Source organism: Hakea prostrata, chromosome 7, assembly GCF_041222555.1.
Source record: "Hakea prostrata isolate BN-2017 chromosome 7, UWA_Hpros_2, whole genome shotgun sequence".
Lineage (NCBI taxonomy): Eukaryota > Viridiplantae > Streptophyta > Magnoliopsida > Proteales > Proteaceae > Hakea > Hakea prostrata.
The window spans coordinates 54,162,025-54,187,064 of record NC_142606.1 but is presented as its reverse complement, the minus strand read 5'-3'; the positions used below and the strand labels follow the sequence as shown (position 1 = coordinate 54,187,064).

The following is a 25,040-nucleotide window of genomic DNA, read 5'->3' as shown; positions in this document are numbered from 1 at the left end:
ATTTTAGGCATCTTTCCTAATGTTGTATCTATGATTGTTAGGAGTCTATTTGCTAAGTTTGGAGTTGCTCTCTTTGATTCTTGGATCATATTCTTCGATAATCAAGTAAGGACAGTTGATTCCTTAACTACATAGGTTGCTTGTTCTCTGGTTTCTACTTTGCGAAACTATGATTTTACATACTGTTATTGTATTTTAATTCGATCTCCTACTTGTGAGAACAATAGCACTTGTTTATGTTATCCTTTTTATTATTCATGTTATATGAGTTAATTATTACTGCTTAATCTGATTTTGCTTTTACATTCTCTTGTATATGATGAACTGTTGGTTGTGTATGTCATGACTGATCTAAGAATGTGTTTGCCTAGGTATGGTTTGGGATTGGGGAGTGTCCTTTTGACGCTTTTGTCCTTGGACATCGGAGGGAATAGTATGGGATGTTCTCCGAAGATGCCCATCGACGCTTTCCCGAATCATTGGTTGTCATACCTAGGGATGTCTAGTAGTGTTTGGCTAGGATTTACCCCTGTTATATCAGACCCGAATCGGAAGGCCGAACGACCCGTGGTAGCGAATGTGATTCACGGGCGCTCAAGACCGGTAACCAACCCGTGAGAGGACGGGAATCATATTGTGGGGACCATTTATTGGAGAATTGCATATGGCTAGACTTGGGCTCATGGGCGCTCAAGACTGGTAACCAACCCGTGAGAGGACATGAGAGCTTCCCGTTTACCATATGTGGATAACCAATAGGGTTGATGAGTCTGTAGTCCGAGTTGGTCGGTGCCATAGGATACGCTGACTCTAGTGTGAAGGATACGGAACCGAGTTGGTCGGTGCCATAGGGAAAGTATCCGGATCTGACATGATATAACTGACTAGATGACTTGCATTGGGCTAGGCTTTTCCCTGACATGCGCCGGTACTTATGCCAAATTCTTGTGAGAGAGTGTGTTGACTTAACCCCTTACCATGGTTTGTCCTGAGGGATGCCCGGACCCACTGCCTACTGGAGCCGAGTGACTGACCTACCCAGAGTAGTACGGTGCTATGACATAAAGCATGTCTACCATAGAGACCAGCATACATAGAGTTTAGATGCATTCATACTTTATCTGTTCCATATTGCATTGCATCATGTTATGTTTTGCCACATGTTATCTATGATGTTATGGATTAACTTGCCTTACTGAGTTTCTTCGAAACTCATTCCTTTTTGTACATTTTCTTGTTAGATTATCCTGCAGGTACAGAGTATTATGACAAGCAGTATAGTGAAGCGCAAGCCGATGAAGCGTATTTCACGCAAGGTGCTAGCAACGATCAAGCTTACTCTGATGATCCCCCGGCGGATCAAGCTGCGTACTACTTTTGAAGGCAGCATAGAGTTAGAACAGATCCGTTGGATTGATGAAGTCCACACTTATGAAGACGTCATCTATAGACTAGAAGACTTATATTCTTAGTTCATTTATTAGTACATTGGTTTCAGTTGTATTTCATTTTAAACTTTCATTCTACGTTCCGCTATGTTTGTGAAGTGAGTTTCCGCCTCACTTTACTTATCTTGATATCTTCGGATATCCGGTATCTTTTCCGCACTCGATTATATCATTTATTCTTTCTTGAGTTAAATATTTTGTTTATAATGTTTAAACCTTGATTATTTCTTGTTTATGATTATGTTATTGTATATGTGGGAGGATGATTTCCTCGATACTTGATCTTCGGGGCTGTGGATCACACTCCCGGGTATGCCAGTTAGGGTACCGGCTGGGGGGATGTGACATAGTAGGAGTACTAATCATTAAACAACTAGACAAATTCTTAGGTAACAAATCAGTCTTCCTAACGAATGCAGATGAGATAAACGAATGAGATGCACCCGTATCAAACAACACAAATGCAGGAATAGAAGCGATTAACAAAGTACTTGTCACAACTTCATGGTTTGCATCTTGTTCAGTACCAGATATACTAAACACTTTTCCAGGCACAGGGGCAGGTACACTATTCGCTACAGGAACATAGGGCTGATTAGGTTTCTTGGGACAAGTACGTGCAAAATGACCAGGCTGCTTACAAACAAAACAAACCGGCTGCCCAACTGAAGGTGCTACCACTGGAGGCTTCTAACCCATAGGTCTAGGGTTCACACTCACTGGCCTAGCATTTGGAACATTCACAATTGGTCTGTTCCCAATGAATTGGCGCTACTGTCCGGCTAGTGCAAAACTAGAATTTTGGCCTACACTCCTAGGCTGAAAATTAGAAGTAGGATACGGTGTAGGTCTAGTGAACCTTCTCTTCGTATGGTCAACCAAACCAGTGTTCCTTGGCTGCCACGTCCTTTACACACGCGCACTTTCCTTCTCAGTTTCTTCAATCTTCTTTGAAACTTGAACTACCTGAGCGTAGCTCTCAATCGAAATCACAGTAAGATAAGCCTTGATTGCAGGACGCAATCCCTTGAAAAATTTCTTTGCCTTGGCATGATCAGGTCTTACAGAATCTTGGGCAAAGTAAAATAGCTCTTCAAACTTCTGTTGATACTCCAACACAGACAAAGGTCCTTGCGTAAGGCCCATGAACTCAGCTTCCTTAGCATCAGTCAACTCGCTAGGGAAATAGTTCTTACAAAATGCATCCTTGAAAATTTCCCAAGTTTGTCCACCAACATGCAAGGTTTCCAAGATAGGACGAGTGGAGGTCCACCAAGCGTCGGCTTCTTGCTGAAGCTTTTGTTCGGCAAACAAGATCTTCGTGCCTCGGAGCACCTGCAGGTGACGGAATGCTTTCTCCAATTCCCTCAGCCACTTGTTAGGGAACAAAGTGTCCTTAGTAACACCAGTGAAAGAAGGCACTTGCATCTTCAGAAAACTTTCAATCGGGCGAGTATGAGGAGTTCCAGCTAGCCTTTCCGCATTAGGGACTGCGGTATGAGGAGTTCCATTCACACCAGTACGAGTCTCAGTATGCAGTGTCATGAAACCCATCATCATCTGGTTGAACTGATTCGACTGCTGCTGCATGATGTTGCCCATGATATTGGCAATATCACGAAAACTATTCACTTCTGGAGCATTCGGTATACTGGTCGTATTATCACCATTCACATTAGTGTGCTGACCAGTGCTACCATTAGGAGTATCTTCATGAAACGCTCCTTCCTCATTTCTAGTACTATTAGAACCAATATTGCAATTCCTTAGCACAACCATTCTGCAAAAATCAAAATAAGTCAAAAACACTGAAATTCCAATATACCATCAATAATCACTTAACCTTAGCTTAGCATATCCATATAAGACTAAAAATCATCACTTTAATCATCAAATAGTCATTCATGAACCATATATCAAAATCCCCAAATTTATCCAAAGTTCCAAAAATTTACTCTTTGGGTCGATTGGCTGGGTCGAGTGATCCAACATCGACGCAAACGATCGACCACACGCAAACAGTGTGCGAAAAACACCTTAAAAATCACATTTTTCATTTCATACTCATTCCAAAACACCAAGCTTCGTGGGAGAGCTCTAGGGCAAGGTTCTCTAAGGTCTTCAAGAGCCATTCTAGGCCATCTAACATCAACAACAAGTCTCCAACATTCTTGCAACATCATCTAAGGTAAAATTTCTTCTTCCTTGCTTAACAACTTCAAAAACTGAAAAGTATTCATCCAAAAATCATGATTTACTTGTTATAATTGCTAGGAAACATGTCTAGGAACATATAGGAATGTGTTCTAGGTGATCTTAACACAACGCCATGGCTTTATAATGCTTGCTATCCATTTCATGGTCTCTTGTTAACGATTTCTCAACCGGAAACCCTCTTTTGAAAATCTTCTTTCATTTTCAAACCGCAAAGAGTTTCGTCTTCAAATAAATTCCTACATACTTGCAATAATATGATGAACATGTGTATGTAAATTGATTGAGCCAAATCCAAACTTCAAAAATCGCATTTTGACTAATTTGAGAATTTTCCCCCTTTCTATGCTTGCTGAATTTTGTCCTTTAAACCATCGAATTGAAATGTTTTTCTCGAATAAAAAACATGCTAACACACTATTCTATGTACCATGCACATGCTAGTATGCTCAATCTGCAATTTCGCCAAAATCGAAAATTTTTGAAAAATTACGTAAATACCCTTGCTGAAATTTGTAATCCTACTAACATCAAGTCTCTTTTTGTCTTCTTTACAGCTATACAGACATCATGCTTCCTCAGGGATGACATATGGGTGGTCGGAGAGGCAGAGGCAGAGGTCAGGTTCCACTTTTGGAGCTAGGAGATGTAGTCATTCGCAGAGACCTATTTAGTACACCTCGAGCGGAGTACTTGTATGAGGCCTTCTTCGAGCGATGCCGTATTGAGTATGGCCGTACTCAGACTACGACAGCTTAGCACTTTTCGGATCCGTCAGAGATTCGATACGATGGAGTGGATGCATCTTTTTACTGAGGATCTTCCTATCTATCCGGAATTAGTGAGGTTGTTCTTCAGCAACCTTACATCAGTCGAGGAGGGTCGGAGGCGAGGTCCATTAGAGTTGATCCTAGAGAGTCGAGTTCGTGAGACACAGATTCGATTTTCTACTAGTACACTAGCAGAGATCTTCTGGGTGCCACATTACCCTCATGAGTGTGTATGGATACCGACTGGGGCAGAGATAGATGCTTTTCTACTACCACATGAGCTGCCTGAGGTTTGCATCACATTTTGGAGAGATGATGGGTGCTATACACCACGGACTAGTGCACAGATGATAGATTCAGCTAGAATCATCGGTCGCATTGTGGGTCGCAACATCATCCCGAAGGCAGGGCATCACGAGAGAGTATCAGTGATGGATGCTCTACTGATTTACCACATATACCAGGGTTTCGAGATTGATCTTTCCTTCATCATCCAGAACATCATGCTAGAGGTTGTGACGTCACCAGGCGTATGGAACCTTTGTTTCGGACGTCTCCTCACACTTATCTTCCGGCATTTCGGAGTGAGGCTAGAGGATACATTGATGCAGACACAATTGCTGGGCTATGACATCGGGACGAGGACTATTCATCAGATGCAAATTACTCAGACTGAGAGATCAGATGATGAAGATGGTCTTGAGACTGATGAGGAGGATGATGAGTCGGATGGTGGTGACCACGATGCTGGTCCAGATACAGATGACCAGGCAAGAGATGACATTGAGATGCGTGAGGCAGATTAGGGTCATCAGAAGATCCCCAGATCATCACATTTTGAGACTGGAGGTCCTTCACTAACAAGTTCCGAGACTACGGAGCTGTGTGCACAGATGCGATCTATGACTTCCATCTAGGAGGATAGAGGCGAGACAGAAGAGGATGGAGTCACAGTTGACCCATGTTGTAGAGGATGTTAGAGTATTGAGAGAGCAGAGACAATAGTCTAGATAGATTGTACTAGGATTTCCTTTTATGTTTCTCAAATGTAACTTGTTGTAAAACTTTCCTAAAATTAATGAAGTTCACTTTTGTTTCACCGTCTTATTGTATATTATGCATTTTCTTTTGTTACATTATGTGATGTTTGTTAAATCAGACTTATTGTGTATTATTCAGAGTATATTATTCTTCACTTTTAAGTTTCTAGTTCAAGTGTTCTATTATTCAATTCTTCACTTAAAGCATGTCTACCTATAGAGACTAGGTAGACAAGAGGGAACGTTCGGTTAGTCCAGAACGATCGATAGAAGCTCTTAAATCTAAGGAGGGTAAGGAAGTGATTGATGCCACTCGATCACCCATACTAACAATATTTGGAGGCCCCGAACCAGAGTTCCTCCGGAAGTTGAAGGCCAAATCCAAGTTAGTTGGGACCGGAGAAACACAGAAGCGGAAAAGGCCGAATGGTGAGGGTTCGATCACCTTTGGTGAGGAAGATGAAAGAGGCGTCTGTTTACCTCATGATGATGCCAGTCATCAAGGTAGAGATTGCATGCCGAGAAGTACACAGAGTGTTAGTTGACACAGGGTCTGCTGCAGACCTTTTATCTTTCGTAGCTTATCAAAAGCTTAAAGTGGATGAAGACTTGATGGAGCCATCATCCATGCACCTGTATGGCTTTGTGGGATTGTCCGCAATAGCAGAAGGATCAGTACAACTAGATTTGTTGATTGGAAGCTTCCCTAAAGAGGCTACTATTCGGGTAAATTTCTTGGTGGTTCGAGAACTTCCGGCTTACAACATCATTCTCTGAAGACCATCTTTATCAAAGTTAGGTACTATAGTTTCAACGAAGCACCTGAAGATAAAATTCCCGACAAAAATGGGAATTGGTCAGGTTTCTTCTGACCAAAGAATCTCTCGACAATGTTATGTAGCATATTTGAAAGATAAGGAGGGACCAAGGAGGGTAATTGCGTTACCAATAGAAATACAAGACGATCAAGATAAGGAAGAGATGCAAAGGCCTGAGCAGGTCAAGAAGTTGGAACAAATCCAGTTGTATCCCGATAATGAAAAAAGAATTACTTATATCGGGTTTGAGCAGCTGGAGGAATTCAAGAAGGAACTGAAGTCTTTTCTTCAGCAAAACAGTGATGTGTTTGCATGGTCTGGAGAGGATATGTTGGGAATTGATCGGCAGGTTCCAGAGCATAAACTTTGGATAGATCCGAAAGTAAAACCAATAATTCAAAAGAGGAGAAATTTTTCCATAGAAAACCATGAAGCCGTTCGGGGTGAGGTTGAAAAATTGAAGAACTCTGGTTTCATCAAACCAATAGAATGCCCAGTCTAGTTGGCCAACATGGTGATGGTCAAGAAGGCAAATGGAAAGTGCAGAATGTGTATAGATTACACAGATCTCAACAAGGTTTGCCCAAAGGATTGTTATCTGTTACCTAGGATAGATCTGTTGATAGATGCCACCGCAGGATATGAAACATTGAGTTTCATGGATGCATACTCGGGATACAACCAGATACTCATGAACAAAGAAGATGAAAAGTTTACTGCATTCATGATTGATCGTGAAATACCAGATGAAGCTAAACCTAGAAAAATGCGCCTTTGGTGTCTCGTCGGGCAAGTTCCTGGGCTTTATGTTATCACAAAGAGGTATTGAGGCTAATCTGGCCAAAATACAGGCTTTGATAGACATGGAAGCGCCCAAGACTGTTTGAGATGTGCAATGCTTAACAGGAAGAGTAGCCGCGTTGAACCGGTTTATATCACAATTAGGAGAAAAGTGCCTACCTTTTTTCAAAGCACTCAAAGATTTGAGAGGCAGTAAGGAGGCAAAATGGACTGAAGAGTGTCAGAAGGTGTTCGAAGATCTGAAGTAAACATTGGGAAGACCACTGCTACTGTCCTGACGGGAAAAGGGAGAAATTTTGCAACTATATTTGGCAACATCCCCCTTGGCAGTAAGTACGGTGCTTGTTCGGGAAAAAGACAAAAAGCAGTGGCCAATCTATTATGTCAACCACATACTACTCGACGCGGAAACACGGTATTCCCAGATCGAAAAGCAGGCTTTGGCTCTTATGATAGCAGCTAGAAAGCTACGACCATATTTTCAGACGCATCCAATCGAGGTATTTACTACTTTTCCTCTTAGTAAAGTTCTTCGTAAACCTGATATATCTGGAAGAATGGTGGCTTGGTCGGTCGAGCTAAGCGAATTCTAAGTAAGCTTTAAACCTTGAACGACAATTAAGGCCCAAGCATTGGTCGACTTCTTAGTAGAAACTATTGCACCAATGGAGGAGATTGTCGAGCCTGGTATTCCAACCATGTGGGAGGTATACGTGGATGGCTCAAGCAATAAACAAGGAGCAGGGGCTGGAATTCTTTTGAAAAGCCCAGCAGGTTTTATTATTCGGTATGCATTAAGATTCACATTCGAAGCAAGTAACAATGAAGCAGAGTAAGTGTCTCTAATAGCTGGACTTCGCTTGTCAAAAGCATTGGCGATAGCGGAGGTGACTATCTTTAGTGATTCACAGCTTATTGTCACTCAAGTACAAGGGGAGTATGGTGTCAAAGATCCACAACTACAAAAATATCAAGAGATTGTGCAAGCATTGCAGAAAGAATTCAGGAATTTGAAAGTATATCAGATCCCAAGAAAAGAAAATACAATGGCAGACGAGCTATCAAGACTAGCTAATGCCAAGGAAAGGAATTTAGACCCTTCGGTTTATATAGAGGAGTTAACATTCCCAAGCAATCAGGAGAAGGAGATATCCTATATTGAAGCTGAACGATGCTGGATGGATCCGATCGTGGAATATCTTAGAGATGATAAGTTGCCAGAAGATCCGAAAGAGGCGAGATTAATCAAGGTACAGGCAGCACGATTTATAATGCTGAATGGAAGGCTATACAGAAGGTCCTATGCTGGACCCCTATTAAGATGCTTGTCCCAAAGGATCGCAAATAGCTCTGGTGGAGGTTCATGAAGGAATTTGTGGGGCTCACATGGGCGGTCGGGCCCTGGCCCACAAAATTTTAAGGCTCGGCCTGTATTGGCCTAAGCTTCATCAAGTTGCTATGGAATATGTTCGTCGGTGTAGCAATTGCCAGATCGATGCTATGGTATCAAAAAGACCGGATGAAACCTTGACTTCGATTCTAGACCCCATCCCTTTTGCAATGTGGGGAATCAATATCATGGGAAAATTCACCAAAGCATCCGGCGGAAGAGAATATCTAATAGTAGCAATTGATTACTTCACCAAATGGGTCGAGGCTAGTGCTCTGGCGACCATCACTGAAAGAAAGTTGGAGAAGTTCGTGCTGGAGTCTATCATTTATTGGTTTGGGATGCCAAAAATACTTGTGACCGATCATGGCACACAATTCGATAATCCACAATTTGAACAATTTTGCAGTACATATCTGATCGAGCATCATATGTCATCAGTAGCATATCCCCAAAGCAACGGCCAAGTGGAGGTTACAAACCGAACATTACTTGAGGGGAGAAAGAAGAGACTCGAAGCTGATAAAGCTTTATGGGTCGAAGAATTGCACAACGTTCTGTGGGCCTACCGAACTACGGTTCAACCTCCCACAGGAGACTCCTTTTAAACAGGCCTACGGATCTGAAGCATTGGCTCTTGTCGAAGTAATGGCTGGAACACTACGGGAAAGAGAGTTCGAGGAAAAAGCAAATGAACAAGGATTGCTAGATAGCCTTGAATTATTAGATGAAGTTCGTGCAAAAGCAATAGTACGAACTCAGCATTATCAAAGAAGGATAGCGTCACATTATAATTCCCGAGTGAAGAGTCGTCGATACCTAGTGGGAGACTTGGTATTAAGGAATACCTTAGTTCAAACCCATGCCACCAGAGGAAATTGGACCCTTCATGGGAAGGCCCATATATGGTTATTAAACCGGTCGGTTCAAGAGCATATAAGCTGAAGAACATGACAACAAACAAAGAGCTGGATCGTTTGTGGAATGCTAGACACTTGAAGAAATATTATCCTTGAGAAGATTATCATTTTCATTTATGATGTAACAGTATTCAACTCAATCAATACAATTCTCAGTTTTCAACACGATATCTTTTGATTGGGGGCAACACACAACACTCAAGATCAGATACAGGGACAAAATCAAAAGGCATAGGTTTAAAACCCGAGTGAGACCTTCTCAAACTTATTGAATTTCTCCGAAAATCCTTAAGTAAAGGCATCGGTTTAAAACCCGTGTGGGACCTTCTACAAGGCATCGGTTTAAAACCCGAGTGAGACCTTCTCAAACTTATTGAATTTCTCCGAAAATCCTTAAGTAAAGGCATCGGTTTAAAACCCGTGTAAGACCTTCTACAAGGCATTGGTTTAGAACCCGAGTGAGACCTTCTCAAACTTATTGAGTTTCTCCAGAAATCCTTAAGTAAAGGCATCGGTTTAAAACCCGTGTGGCACCTTCTACAAGGCATCGGTTTAAAACCCGAGTGAGACCTTCTCAAACTTATTGAATTTCTCCAGAAATCCTTAAGTAAAGGCATCGGTTTAAAACCCGTGTGGGACATTCTACAAGGCATCGGTTTAAAACCCGAGTGAGACCTTCTCAAACTTATTGAATTTCTTTGGAAATCCTTAAGTAAAGGCATCGGTTTAAAACCCATGTGGCACCTTCTACAAGGCATCTGTTTAAAACCCGAGTGAGACCTTCTCAAACCTATTGAATTTCTACGGAAATCCCTAAGTAAAAGGCATTGTTCTAAAAACAACTAAGACCTATTGTAGCAGAGACTCAAGTGATTGACAAAGTTCAAAGATGAAATTAATTCTTTATTCCTTTAAAGGACCAGAAGGGGTAACCCTTTACATCAAATATACATATGAGATAACAAGTGTTGAGATACAATCTTCGTTCGGTCAAGAAGGAAAATCATCATCGGTGATCGTGAAGAACTCCAAAACAGGATTGGAGCAGCTTTGTCAGAAGCAACACAGAGTCAAAAAGAACAAAGTCGAGAAGACATATGATGGCTATTGGCCATGGAGACATAGGTCCTCTCATCATTTGGTTCTCTTCCTCAAGGATTGTGAAGAATTCCGTAAACTCCCACCTACAGAATCCTCCGTAGTTCCATACTCTTTGTCCAATTTTCTCTTCAGAGGCCTGGCCTTTGATCAGACCTGCATTCAAGGCAAACTCTTCATAGTTGAATCCTTTAAGAGGAGACAGAGGAGGAAAATCATCAAGATGATGCATTATATCTGGATCTGGAGGAGGAAGGTCCACCACGTCCTTGGCCCAAGCAGGAAGAGGAAGTCCCAGCTTTGCAAACACTCCGGGATGACAATTTGCGTTGTGGGGAGTCGTGTTGAAATAAGGATTTCTCCTTAGTATCGATTCCCATACCTCATTCTCATCGTCCCGATATGCCTGCAAATTATAAGTGTTTAGCATGTCAACAAAAGGCTTGCTCTGCAAATATTTGAAGATGCAAGCCCTACGAACATCAGTCGGAAGGGACTCAGGCAAAAGGGTAACAGCTTGCCTTTGTGGTGTTACGGCTTCAGACCCTTTCGCCCCTGCTGAAAACTTTTCAACTTCCCTCTCCAGCTTTCGAATTTTCTCCCTAGCACCATCCAAATTCAAATGAAGTTGCTCGTTTTCAGAATTCTTCACTCGGGCAACCTCCCAAGCATTATTCCCAAGACGAGCGATTTCAGCATCCTTGGCTTTGGATTCTTCCCGAAGCCTGGAAAGCTCATCACTCAGTCTACAGAGTCTAAAAGCTGCTTCCACCTGATTGTGGAAATTACCAGCAAGGCTCCTGCAACAACTCAAGAGTTAGTCAAGAGCAAAAAATCTTCAGAACGAAAGGCAATGAAGAGAAACTTACATCACCAGGGACTTTATAAAATCCCTATCCGGGACTGTAGAGAAGGCTCTGCTCTTGGCAAGCATCTTGATAGAAGTGCACCATTCTAGTGCCTTGTCAAAATCGCTTGTCACCAAGTCAGACCTCTTTAGCAACTAGGAAGGTTGGAACACATCATCATTTAATCGAGGGCGCTTTCTAGAAGCAGTACCCTCGGCCTCCTCGAAAACCTCCACAGTTGGAGGATTGGAGGAGGATGCCAAACAAACACTAGAGTCAGGTTCGGAAGCCCGAACGATGTCCGGAGGAACCATATCTTCCTTGGAAGACCGAACTGTCTTCATCATGGAAGAAGACTCAAACGAAGCGCCAGTAGGAGTCTCGGCAGAGCGAACAACTACAGAAGGAGCCACGTCCTCCTTGGGGAACCGAACGGTCTACATCAAAGAACGAGACGCGAGAGAGGCACCGGCGGAAGCTGCAAAAATCTGAACTTTAGAAGATTCACCAAAAGCAATCTCCCCGCATTTAGAAGATTCACCAACAGCAATCTCATCACGTGGAAAAAACTTCGTTAGTATTGGAGCAGTCTTCTTGAAAGATTTCGCCCTAATATTATCCAAGTTAACTCTTGGAGGCACCAAGGAAAAGAAAGCATCATCAGAGCGAGTGATCAACCAAAAATAAAGCAAAAAAGGGAAAACCCTAGATTTCTGAAGAACAGATGCAGCAAGGAATATCCAACAAGGGACTTCCTGAATGAGTAAACCCCAAGTATACTACTGTGGAGATTACTCAGGGGGAAGAAGAAGAAGTTTATGCTAAAACTAAATAACAGAGGAGAAACTTACTTGTTCAGGTTTCGATCGTGGTATCATCAGAGGATAAGAGTGCAGAGGCAGCAAAGGCAAAACACTACTTTGCAAACGATGAAGACAAGAATGACTTGCAGATAGCAAAGACAAAGATGAAGCACCCTTAAGGAACTTAAATAGCCTCAGGGAGTGATGTGACGGTTGAAAACCCAAGTAAATCAAGGGTTAAAACGGAAGGGACGTTTCGAATTCCGAAAAATGCTGGATCAACAGTTAGGAGATAACGGCGCTTCAAATTTGAAAGTTAAAGGTTGTCCTGAATTTCCACGTGGAGCAACGTGCACCTGATACGAGGATACTGCCAAATACCAACCGTCACACCAGTATTAAATAAAAGAGTATTCCCAATTCCTTGGGAAGAACAATTTGTACGCGAATACGAGGAAACGTTTGGGTTCCGTCATAAAGAGGGAGCAGTCGGGGGATAAATGAACCAAGCGTCATAAAGGGTTCGGTAAGAACCAAATCAACGCTCCCAAGCGTATCCCTCTGATGTCCCGAGCGTCATCTTCAATTAAGGTACAAGTTTATCTACATAATAGCTTGTCTCTTTCCTAAACGTCATTTTACGAAAGGGAACAGAGAAAATTCTTTGAGTAAGTATTATTAGAGCTTCATGGCAATCATTGAAAGAGTTCGAGAAGGAAAGAGGCAAATGTCTATTTCATTATCAATAGGCCATGGGGGCCAACCCTTACCAAAAAAAAAAAAAAAAGAGCTTCCTATTGTTCTTTGACAGTTTTGATCGAAGGATCCTTATCTACCTGTTAAGATACTTCTCGATATCAGGATCTGCTGGAATAGGGTCCTCTTCCTCCCAGACCCAATCGGGAAAAGGCATCCCAAGCTTCTCAAAGACTTCCTTATGGCAAACACTCTGGAAGGGTGTTGTGTCAAAGGAAGGGTTAGCTTCAAGAATAGCTTTCCAAACATCATTCTGCCTTGCTCGGTAAGCTTGGAGTCATCAGATCACTAAAGGGAACGCTGTTTAGATACTTCCGAATGTAGTCTCTTCGAAGATCTTGTGAAAGATGTTTAGCTTTGCTGGGAACTGCCATCTCCTTCAGACACCCATTCTCTATGGCTTGAAGCTCGAGTCTGTCAGTACTCTTAGTAGCAAGCTTTTTCTGCTTCTTAGACTCACGTTTGGCAGCAGCAGCACGACTGATTGACAAGTCAAGATCTTTTTTCAAAGAGTTGATGACCTTGTCATTCTCCTCCTTCGACTCTTCGACTGCTTTCTTCAGCAGGTCCACCTCAAATTGGCCTTCGCCAAATTCTCTTCACAAGTCTGCAGTAAGGAGCCGCTACGACCAACTTGGCTCAAGGCCTCCATGTGTTCGTAGAAGCTCAACACGGAATTCCTGAGAAAGCAGGCGTATTATAAAAATCCCAAGAGAGATTACAAAATTAGTAGCAAAAGACCAAAAGAAATAATACCTTGTGGAAAGATGAACAAGAGAGTCATCTTGCAGGATTTCAAAGGCTTGGCGATCGGCAGGCATGAGGCCGAGAGAGCTCCACTCGACAGCCTTCTCATGGTCCTGCGTGACCCGGTCTGTCACCACCAATGACCATTGAGGAACGAAGACCTCCTCAGAATCTTTGTTCTTTTTGGATTTCTTCGGGGCAGAAGCATCGACCGAGTCATGCTTCCTTTTGGTTCGAATGGTAGAGGGGACTTCGACTGAGCAGACTCTGGCCATTGTATTCTCCTTTCTTGGGATTTGATATACTTTTAGATCTTTGAATTCCTTCCATAAAGCCCGCATGGTCTCCTGATATTTCTGCAATCAGGGTTCCTTGATGACGTACTCTCCTTGCACTTGATTGACAATAAGCTGTGAGTCACTGAAAACAATTACATCAGCTATTGCCAGAGCCTTAGCCAAACGGAGTCCTGCTATAAAGGCCTCATACTTTGCTTCGTTGTTGCTTGCTTTCAAAGCAAACCTTAATGCATAGCGAATTATAAAGCCTGCTAGACTTTTGAGTAGGACTCCTGCTCCAGCTCCATGCTTATTGCTCGAACCATCCACGTAAACCTCCCACATGGTCGAGATACTCAGTTTGGCTTCATCCTCCGACAGAGTTGTGGTTTCCATGACAAAGTCCACCAATGCTTGGGCTTTTATTGCCGTGCGAGGTTTAAAGTTTACTTGAAACTCATCCAAACAAATCAGGCTTATAAAGAACTTTTTTTCAAAGGAAAAGTAGTTAATACCTCTATTGGATGAGCCTGGAAATATGGTCTTAATTTTCTAGCTACCATCATGAGTGCTAGTGCTTGCTTCTCAATTTGTGAGTATCGTGTTTTTGCATCTAGGAGTACATGGCTGATATAATAGATCGACCATTGCTTTCTTTCCTTCTCCCGAACAAGCACTGCACTTATGGCAGAGTGAGATGTGGCTAAGTAAACTTTCAAAGTTTCACCTTTCTCCGGTTGAGATAAGTCTTCCAAGCATGTCCTTCAAGTTCTCAAACGCCTTTTGGCATTCGTCAGTCCATCGTGCTTCCTTACTCCCCCTCAAATTCTTCAAAGCTTTGAAGAAAGGAAGACACTTTTCTCCCGACTATGATATAAAGTGATTCAACGCAACCACCTTTCCTGTTAAGCACTGCACATCTTGAACGGTCCTAGGAGGCTCCATATTGATCAAAGCTTGTATTTTGGTTGGATTTGCCTCAATACCCCTTTGAGAGATCATAAATCCCAACAATTTTCCCGAAGATACGTCGAACGTGCATTTCTTAGGATTCAGTTTCATCTGGTATTTCTGTAGGACAGAAAATACCTCTATTAGATCAGCGATATGGCTCAAACATGCTACATTCTTCACTAACATATCAAACATAAGCCTCCATGTTTTTCCCGATCAGATCTTTGAAGATCTTGTTTACTGCTCTCTGATAAGTAGCTCCCGCATTCTTTAAATCGAATGGCATAACTTTCTAGTAAAAACTCTCACGATCAGTCATGAAAAACGTGAACTTTTAATCTTCTCGATTCATGAGGATCTGGTTATACCCTGAATAGGCATCCATGAAACTTAGAGTTTCATATCCTATCGTGGCATCTATTAAGACATCTATTCAAGGCAAGGGATAGCAATCCTCCGAGCAAGATTTGTTGAGGTATGTGTAATCAATACACATCCTCCATTTTCCGTTTGCCTTATTGACCATTACCATGCTGGCCAACCAAGTTGGGCATTCAATAGGCTCAATGAACCCCGAATTTATTAATTTCTCGACTTTGCCTCTAATAGCTTTCTACTTCTCCATTAAAAATTTCCTTCTCCTCTGAACCACAGGCTTGGCCTTCAGGTCTATCCAAAGCTTGTATTCTGCTACTTTTCGATCTATTCCTGGCATGTCTTCAGCAGACCATGCGAATACATCTTTGTTTTCTCAAAGAAAATTCTTCAATTCTAACTTGATTTCATCCAATCGTTTGGATCCAATATGAGTTGTTCTTTTTTCATCCTCAGGATCCAGTTGAATTCGCTACAGCTTTTCAACTAGTTCGGGCCTTTGCATCTCATCTTCATCCCGATCATCACGTATTTCAATTGGCAATGTCGTGGCCTTCTTTGGACCATCTTTATCCTTCAGATACGCCACATAGCATTGTCGGGAGATTCTTTGATCAGAAGATACTTGACCAATTCCCTTATCAGTTGGGAATTTGATCTTTATATGCTTCGTTGAGACTACGACACCCAGCTTTGTTAAGGATGGTCTGCCAAGAATGACATTACATGCCGGAAGCTCCCGAACCACTAGGAAATTTACCCGAATTGTAGTTTCCTTGGGGAAATTTCCAACTGAATGATCCAGTTGAACAGATCCTTTGGCTGCAGTCAACAAGCAAGCAAACCCGTATAAGTGTGTTGACAACGGCTTCATTAAGTCCTCCTCAACCTTCAATATTTGATAAGCTTCGTAAGAAAAAAGGTCTGCCGAAGATCCTGTATCAACAAGTACTCTGTGCAGCTCCCAGTGCCTGATTTCCACCTTGATTACTATGGTATCATCATGAGGTGTACACACCCCTCTTCCGTCCTCATCATTGAAGGTAATTGAACTTTCACCATTCGGCCTCTTTCGTTTTTGCGTATCTCCAGTCCCAACAAACATGGACTTGGCCTTCAGCTTCTGAGGGACTCCAGTTTGGGTCCTCCAAATATGGTAAGAATAGGAGATCGACTAGCATTGATCACGTCTTTTCCTTTCTTTGATTTGGGAACCTCAACTCGTTGATCTCTGCTTCCCGAACGTTCTCTTTTCTCAACAGCTACTTTCGGCTCAGCCTGTCGCCCTTTGATAAAACTGGAGAGATGCCCTTGAGATATCAATCTCTTAATATCAGCCTTCAGGTGTTTGCACTCATTGGTGTAATGCCCGTAATCTTTATGAAAACGGTAATACTTCTCCATGTTTCGCTCTCTTGGCTTGGCAAAAATCTTTGGTGGCCACTTCAGAATATCTTGATTTTTTATGATGTTCAAAATTTTCGACCGTGGCGCATTCAACGGTGTATAATCACTTTGATCAGGGGAATGTTGTCTCCATACCGAACGGGCTATTTTGGCTTCTGCTTTCTTTCAGGAGCCTTTTGGTCTCTGTTTCCCCCTTGCGTGCATCAAGGATCTCTGTCACTTCTGCTTGCTTTTGACACCTTTGCACCAACTTAGCGTAAGTGGTAGGCATGTCTTGAAGTAATAACTCCAGAAGCCTCTGGTTTGTGAGTCCAGTGAATAGAGTAGTTTTAGCTACTTGCTCATCCAAATTCTCGATCTCCATAATGACTTTGTTGAATCTCTTCAGGTATTCCCGAATCGATTCGTTCTTTCTGTACTTGATAGTGAATAATGTTTCCTCCGTCTTCTTGATCTGAATTCCACTCTGGAAACGACTGATAAACTTTCAGGCCAATTCCTCGAAATCGACAATTCTTCCCGAAGGAAGATTTAAGAACCACTTCTGTGCTGCCCCAGTCAAGGAGGAACCAAACACTTTGCAAAGATTTCATCAGAGTTACCAGCTACTGCCGTGGTCTGTTGGTAGTAGTTGATATAGGCAATGGGATCTCCCGAACAGTCGAATGAGGAGAAAGTTGGGAGCCAGAAATTTTGTGGAAATTCAAATCCAACTATAGTTTCAACGAGTGGAGTCTTTCTTATAAACAAATAAATTTCTTTTGTCATCCTTCCTCTTAAAAATTGGCCCATCCTCTGAATGATGTCAGCAAGCTCTTGACCAAAATGCATCGATCGTCCACCACCTGTCAGAATGCTTTCTCGTCTAGAACGTCTAGAAGTTGGTGAGTGAGTGCGTACTCCTCTACCCAATCTCAATATTGTTCGGGTTCAGCTCGTTTGTAGCAGTTCACGCCGATCATCTCTTCTGGGGAATTCTCTAGTTGTCAATTCTCCATCCGCCCTCGAGGATCCCTCTAAAAGTTCTGGCCATAATTTTGGCCTTCGGCTGGTTGTCCATCTCATGGTTGAGAATGCCCTCGTATCAGAGGTACAAGCATCCTTGCTTCTACACGTCTTCTAGCCTCCGCCTGATCAGGAGCTTGAGGAGCCACCACTTGCCTGACCAGCGTACGAAGCGTCTGGTTCATCTCCAGAAACTAGAGCTGCATTTGATCCAACTGTTGTTGAAGAGGATTTAGAGGATTCAAACATTCGTTATCACCTAATCCTCCGTCTTTGCGAACCTCTCGAGCACGACTTCCTTCAGGGATATCATCTGGATTATTCCCATCAGGAGGATGAATGTTCAATTCTCGTTGAGCCGCCACAGCTGCTGTTATAGATCTGATAACCATGACTTTCTAAATTGTCACATCCTCCCAGCCGGTACCCTAACTGGCATACCCGAGAGTGTGATCCACAGCCCTAAAGATCAAGTTTAGGAACGATCATATCCATTTAGCACAATAACATAATCAAAAGCAAGAACAAATCATTGTATTCTAATAAGTTAATAATAAAATTCAAGAAAAGATCTCAAAAGAATCACTAAGAATATCAGAGTGCGAAAACATGATACCAAATCAAAAGACAACTGTAGAGTATAGCGGAAATATACTCCACAACATATGCGGAAGGTAGATCGAAATCTAAGTAAACCTCTAAGCTAATACATGTAAGGTAAAAGATAAGTCTAAAAGAAACAAGAGAAATCTAATCCACATCTTCAGTTGGCTCTTCTTCATCTTCAGTCTTCGTCTTCTTCACCTTGCCCTTCCTTATATGGACCGTCATCATATTTCAAACCTGTAGAGAAGTCTAACAAAAGATATGGTACAAAAGGAGTGAGTTTCGAAAGAAACCCAGTAAGGCAGTTAAATCCATAATAACATAAATGGCAGGATTTCAAAACAAACATAAATGCAATATGGTATGAGACAAACAATGAATGTATGAATCTAACTCTATGTATGCTGGTCTCTATTGGCAGACATGCTTTAAGTCATAGCACCATACTTCTTTGGGAAGGTCTCATCACACAACGCCTTTTGGTAGTGGGTCCGGCATCCCTCGGGACATTCCATGGCTGGGGGTATAGGTCACCGCTCTCTCACATCACCATTGGTCTAAGTACTGGCGCATGTCAGGGTAAAGCCTAGCCAAATGCAAGTCTTCTACTTAGTTATATCAAGTCAGATCCAGATATGTCCATTCCTCGCCCTTGGCAATCCTTTCCGGTATCCTTCACACTAGAGTCCTCATAGTCCCTGACTACGGACTCATCAACCCTACTGGTTATCCACATATGGTAAACGGGAAGCTCTCACGTCCCCTCACGGGTTGGTTACCGGTCTTGAGCGCCCTTGAGCCCAAGTCTATCCATATGCAACCCTACCAATAAATGGCCCCCACAATGTGATTCCTGTCCTCTCACGGGTTGGTTACCGGTCTTGAGCGCCCACAAATCCCCATTGCTACCACGGGTCGTTCGGTCTCAATACCCCTCCGATTAGGGTCTGACATAACGGGACATCCTAGCCAAACACTACTAGACAGTCCTAAATATGTCATCCAACAGTTTAGGAAGGTGTCTAGAGGGCATCTCCGGAAACATCCCATAATATTCTCGTAGTTGTCCAATGACAGAAGTGTCAAAAGGACACCTCTCCTTCCCGAACCATACTTAATCAATCACAATCACAAATCAATCATATCATACACATTTACAATATATAGAAAATATACCATAATAAGATTCATCTCATATATAGTTAACAAATAAAGACATTCATAAACTAAAGAAAGCAAGTAAATAAAGCTATTGTAATTAAAGTAAGTGCGGCAGTAATATATTCATAAAAGAATGTAATTATGGTAACAAATCCAAAAGATTCTAATATAGAAACTAAAATCACACAATCTATGCTATTATAGAAGTAACCATCCTTACCTTATATAACTTGAAGAGAATCTCCAAGGATCAAGGAGAATCTTCCCAAACTTGGCAAGAAGGTCCTAAACAAGTATATATATCATATTAGGAAAGAAACCTAGAAGGAAAGATATCAAAACATCCAAAACAGACCAAATCTGGAGTTGCTGTACTCATTGGTCGATTGGATTGGTCTACTGTCTCAGTCGACCAATCAGTCGACCAACAAGAGACAGTGGCCTACAAAATCAGAGTTTTAAGAATAAAGAACCGAATTTGGTGGTTCAAAAGGGTACTAAACAAGGGGTAAACTACATTAGTAGTATCCTAACATAAAGGGGACCTCAAAACACTAATCGAATCAAGTCTTCAAGATACAAATTAGGAAACAAAAAGTTACCATAATTAGATCAATCATGGTTCTTGAAGAATTCATAGTAACAATCATGGACAAGAACGATAGGATGATGGATCATTGATTGTGATAAAGAAATCATGAAAAGCATGCATAGATCTTCAAGAAAAATAGATCTAAGACTGAAGAACATGAATCTAAATAAGGAAACAAAGCTTACCATAAATGTATCAATTATGGTTTTCTAAGAAAGCATGGTATGATCAAGAAGAAAGAACTAAAGATTGACAGTTACAACTCTTGTAAAGAAAACACAACGATTGACTACTAATATGATCAATAAAACAGATCTAAGAAGATCAAAATTTGAATCAAAAGATGAACAAAGACAAGATCATGATTTAGATCATGATTCCTTCAAAAGCTTGCATTGATCATGATTAAGATCATTGCATTAGCCATTAATCCTTAGGAAGATCATGAGGGATGAGTAGAGAGATGTTTGCAACAGAGAATGCAGCATCTTCTCTACTGTCTCAGCCCAAGAAGGAAAGAAAAACAGAGATGGAGAAGAAGAAGAGAGTGTAGACATACCTTTGATGCAAGAGGAAGAAGATTACTTGAGTTCTTGCGAGGAATCAACCAAGGATGCAAGGAAATTGATTAGAATGGAGTTCTAACTCGTTCCAGAAGCTTAGGAGGCAGAGGAGATGAACTAATCCCAAGATTGGACTTAAATAGAGCAAGAAAGACCTAAATCTGGAAAACAGATCTCATTGGTCGATTGGATTGGTCTACTGGCCCAGTCGACCAATCAGTCGACCAATGGAGACAGCAAGGTACAGATTGCACTGTTTTGGTCATAACTTCTTCGTTTGAAGTCCGATTGATCCGAAATTCAAAAGGGAACTTCAAACACACATACTAAGACTATCTAGCATGAATTTGACATCATCCATGGTCCAAAAATCAGTACTTTATAAATTGGGAACATGAGTTTCTAAATTGGAAACAACATGGTTCTCATAGCAAACTCACCGTGGATTCAAGGGAAGAATTAGAGAGATTAAGGCTTCACTCTAATGGAATATCAAGAACATATCAGAGGCAAGAATGACTAAATAGAAAATCAAAAGAATACTAATCCTAGAATGAGAGGAATCAAAAATAGAAACTTACTAGAATGCATATATCAATGGTCAACATAGAAGGCTAAAATGGCTAGAAAGAAAGGGGAATTGATTCGAATAGATGAAATACATTAGAACAGTAGTAAAGGCTAAGATCAAACATGGTATACATTAATTAGAAAAGAAGCTACAGTAGAATGATCATGCTGTCCAAAACTCAATCAACATCAGTGAAGAATTGAGGAGATTCACCATGTGGTTTCAAGGAATGGATAGAGTGATTGGGGGTTCACTCTAAGACATAAGGAGATTAGAGAATAGGTAGTTACAGTAGTGTAACACCTTCTCCACAATCAAAACATCAAGATAGAATAGTAAGAAGAAGAAAAGAGAGAATAAGGAGATAGAACATTGAAATCAAGGTCCAACTTCAAGGTGTAACATTAAACTAACCTTTCTTCACCCGAAACAGATAGGGTGTCCTAACAAGGTTTGGGCTGGATTTCACATTCTCCCCCCCTTAAATTAATTTCGTCCTCGAAATTGGGAGAGTTCCTGGATTCCGAAAGACAGGGGTACTTTCCTATTATCTTGGCTTCCTTCTCTCAAAGTCCACGGAAAATAAATAACAATAAGTCTTATGTAAGAAAACAAGGAATATATCTGACATGCTTTGAAATCAAATCGAAAGTATGATCATGGCTTCATGAAGATTTCACAAGGGTCATGGTGAAGATGAATATGAGGATCATAAAACCTTAAGAATTAAAGGAGATTGTAGAAGAGATGGTTGCAAGGATCAATATGTTGCAAGGATGCAGCATCCTCTTCATAATCTCAATCTCAAAGAATAATCATAGCAAGAGTAGATCAATACAACACAAGAGATATTACAAATCTTTGATTGAAGAATAGGAGATGAAAAGCTTGAAGTCTTGAAACAATTAGAAGGAATAACAAATCATGAAGATCACACTTGATTTCTCTTCGAAATCATCATGTGGAGAATTCACAAGGTTATAGAGTGTATGGAGATCCTCTCTAGAATAGAAGGGATAGAAGGATCAGTCATGGGAATGATTTAAGATCATCCTCCTATCAAAGGGAATGTAAGGCACAAGAAGAAATCGTGGAGAGAATAGATCAGCTTTGGGATAAACTTCTAACAAACGAAACTAGGCAATTTGTACAGCAGAGAATAAATCGAACAATGCATATGGTATGCATATGGAATGTATGCATTTGGTACAACAGCAGGGTTAGGGTTAGGTGGGATCTCACATAAAGTGTTTCCCACAGACTGCACCAAATGATGCATCCAAAATCTGCTCAGCCCTTAGATCACTAATAGATGACCTGCAAAACAATCGTCAGATGTGGCCCAACAATGGGGGTCGAGAGGCCACCTTCGAAGGCTAAGTCAGTTAATGAACTGATCACAATTTCTCTGGCTAATTGCAGAGAAAAAATTTGAATATGATTATTAGGAATACGATTCAGTTACCTTCCTTGTATGCAGGTTGTGGTTTATATAGTTTTTACCTTCTAATCTCGTCTGTTGGACTCGTTTAAGTCGTCTCTTGATTGCCGTCGGATCTTTATGGTTAGACCTCTTTCGTAGAGTAGTGGGTAATTTTCCTTAATCACATGATCATTTGTTGAGGGTGTGTAGTTATCTCATTGATTTGTCCAAAATCTGCTCAGCCCTTAGATCTCCTGTGGATGACCTGCAAAAACGAATGTCAGATGTGGCCCGACCGCTGGGGTTGGGAGTCCACCTTCGAAGGCTAAGTTAGTTGACGAACTGATCATAAACGGCTCTACTTGAGCACAGAGCTAAAGAATGAATGATGAGAATACAGTTCAGATTGCATGTATTTCTATATCTCTCCCCCCTACCTTGTGGGTAGGTGATGTCTTATATAGTGTGTACCTTCGAATCTCCTTCGTTGGATGTATTTGAGCCTTCTTCGGATAGCCGTCAGATCTTAACGAATAGATCCGTTAATGATAGATCCGTCTGAGGTTTGGCTAATAGATAACTCCTTTGATAATATGATTGTTATATGGTAGTTATCCATATGATAACGATTCGTATCTTGCGCAAACGCCGCTAACCGTTTCCTTGATGATTAGTCCATTTCGATTATAACGGATTCGGGCATATCTGTTGACTGAGTCCGTTTACTTCCTCCGCAAGCTACCTTTTGAACCTGGCCTATTCGGAAGCGAGTCGATTCCTTTCGTCCCGACCAGGGTCGAGGGTCTAACCAAGGATGAACCCGGTTCGATTATATTTTCTCCTTATCACGAGCCCCCCAGACTAAGCGTTCGGGCAATTCCGAGGGCTTGGTTTTGAACTTTGTAATCTGTCGAACAAGGGCCTTGCATAATACTCAGCTTTATTATATGTCATATCACATTTAATGCGGCTATATTGCTTTTTCCTCGAGCATTGTGAATATTTTCACTTTTTGTGGGGGTGCACCACGCGTCCCCTGCAGCCGAAACCATCATCGCTCACAAAATCGAAACCACGGTTTTTGAACGCCTGTTTTTGACTCGTGAGTTCAAACTTTCGAACCGTCTTCAAATCAAAATCGTTGATGTTGAATCTATCTCGATCATACACGTCCTCGATCATCCGTGTGAGTGCTTAAAAGCGGTTCGTTGTCTTGGTAGGTTTTATTCTCTTTGTCTGGAATTTTGGAACTTCTTCGCGCTCTACCGATCTTCTCACTTTTAAGCATTTTGCTTCGGTTATTCAGTAAATCTACTGACTCCTTCATAACCTTTACTTCTATCTCCATTTTCTTTTTTGTTAAAAACCACAACCAGACCTTTACAATAATGGAAGGCAGTAGGGTTTCTTTTGAAATTCCTTCAGAACATAGCACCGGTAAGGGCGACTCTGGTGATGAGGCCTTTGCTTCTGTCCCTCCTGAACAGTCAGATAGTGACAAGAAAACCTTAACTGCTCTTTGGCGTGACTTTGAAGAAGTTATCCAATAGAAAAGAGTAGAAGAAAGTGCTGAGGTTCCTTCTGCGCTTCCTGAGTCTGCACCATCCAGAACTCCAAAGGCAACTGCTTAATCTTCTGGGCAATCCAAACAACCTATCAAGTTGACCAATGAACTTGGTTCTATTCCCTCCTCCTTTACTGAGGAGAACCTTCCTTTGGCCATCGAACACTTCGACTTTCCTTCTTCGTACCACCTTAGAGCCCCCACTCCTGATGAGAGGGTTAATTCGATCCTTCTTGGAAAATTTTCCCTGTGTATAGATACTCTAGAAAGCGGAGTTCGCTTTCCTTTCTTCCATACTTTGTTTTCTGCCATTCTAAATCACTGGGAGACTTGTCCTGGCATGCTCCTTCCCAATAGCTGGCTTCTCATAGTCGGCTTTCTGGGTTTATGTTTCGAACTTGGCATCACACCTTCTCTTCCTCTTTTTGTACATTTTCATGTCCTGTCTCTCTCTCACCCTCCGAGATGGGTTGTTCTTTCCAAGAGCAACAAAGTTGAGCTTGACTGGTCGAGCAACATTCTTGCCAGGGGAACCTGTCCTTCCAATCACAAGGGGTGGCGCAAGCGGTATTTCTTCTGCCGAGCTCCTCAATTAGACCTTAACTTCTCAACCACCTGGAAATTGTACACTTCATATTCTGAGGGCCCTCCACTATCCAAAGAAGATAGAGCAGCTGTTAGGAAGATCAAGTCAATTCCATGGTATCAAGAGATACATGGTTATGAGATGGAATACACCCCCATTCTTCAATATTGGGGGCTGGCTCAAAGTGAGCTTTCTAACTGTCACGTTTCATTTTTCTTGAGTGTATTGCAACCTTATTAAACATTCTAACTTTTGTCCTTCTTTGCTGTGCCTCCAAGAATTAACCCAGACAACCTTCGGGT

General features: G+C 41.7%; 1 protein-coding gene across 1 annotated transcript; it reads right to left on the bottom strand.

Moving 5' to 3' along the window:
* Window positions 1-15,732: 15,732 nt before the first annotated feature.
* Window positions 15,733-16,365, bottom strand: LOC149011390 (uncharacterized). Its single transcript, XM_089162646.1, has one exon. It carries the CDS (start codon window positions 16,363-16,365, stop codon window positions 15,733-15,735), a length of 633 nt encoding a protein of 210 aa, XP_089018772.1.
* Window positions 16,366-25,040: the final 8,675 nt, after the last annotated feature.